This window comes from Ceratina calcarata, unplaced genomic scaffold (genome assembly GCF_001652005.2).
Source record: "Ceratina calcarata isolate Rehan_Ccalc_2016 unplaced genomic scaffold, ASM165200v1 scaffold233.2, whole genome shotgun sequence".
NCBI lineage: Eukaryota > Metazoa > Arthropoda > Insecta > Hymenoptera > Apidae > Ceratina > Ceratina calcarata.
The window spans coordinates 190,782-191,441 of record NW_017145181.1 but is presented as its reverse complement, the minus strand read 5'-3'; the positions used below and the strand labels follow the sequence as shown (position 1 = coordinate 191,441).

Below are 660 nucleotides of genomic sequence, written 5' to 3'. Positions count from 1 at the left end.
ACTGAACCATCGAAGTCCTATGAATTTTTTTATAAAATAATAGCCTGGCAAACGGTGATAGTTTCTCCCTACCGTTTTTGTGGTTTGTCATCCTGAGTCTCGCCCACAAAAGCTTTCAATTCATAATCGACGCCACATGGTTTGCCGGTATCGCCAGGCGCCGGTTGCAACGTGACTGACGCCGGGCAATGCGGCGGGAGTTCGAAGTAGAACGGATACGCGTCCCTCCCCAATTTCTTGATCAGCTTCTCCTGCAACCGCGTGAGTTTCCTCTGTTGGGTGCCGGGTAACACGGGATAGATCTGCTCCGCGGCTAAGTAAAGGTCCTTGCGGAACGTCAATCCGAGAACGTCGAGGTCCTCTCTGCCGTACTTGAACGCGGCCAGAACGTGACCGAAGACCTTGCGATCCTTCACGTACTCCGGGTCAATCAGCACGACCCCGTCTGCAACGATCGAACGGCGATCGAGCCTTAAGTGGACTTGAAGTTCAAGATTAACGGTTCGAGTGTATCGAATTTTCTAATCAGCCTTCTGAGTCAGTTAACAGCCAGTGCTGTAAAGGGCAAATGGTTTTTGGTCGATAGTACGCGGTAGAGTAAGGGTACAAAGTTTATTTCCTCTTATCTCTGTCACCTGGATCATTTAATTTTATAATAAT

General features: G+C 48.9%; 1 protein-coding gene across 6 annotated transcripts in view; it reads right to left on the bottom strand.

The window, feature by feature from the left end:
• Window positions 1-660, bottom strand: part of krz (beta-arrestin protein kurtz) — a 27,933-nt gene that overhangs the window by 10,192 nt on the left and 17,081 nt on the right. For all 6 annotated transcript variants that reach the window (XR_003388865.1, XM_018020750.2, XM_018020749.2 and 3 more), the window contains exon 3: window positions 73-445. Coding sequence is in view for 5 of the 6 variants with exons in the window: in XM_018020750.2 (XP_017876239.1) it covers window positions 73-445 (373 nt within the window). In the remaining variant the exon portion in view is untranslated. The remainder of the gene's footprint in view (window positions 1-72; window positions 446-660) is intronic.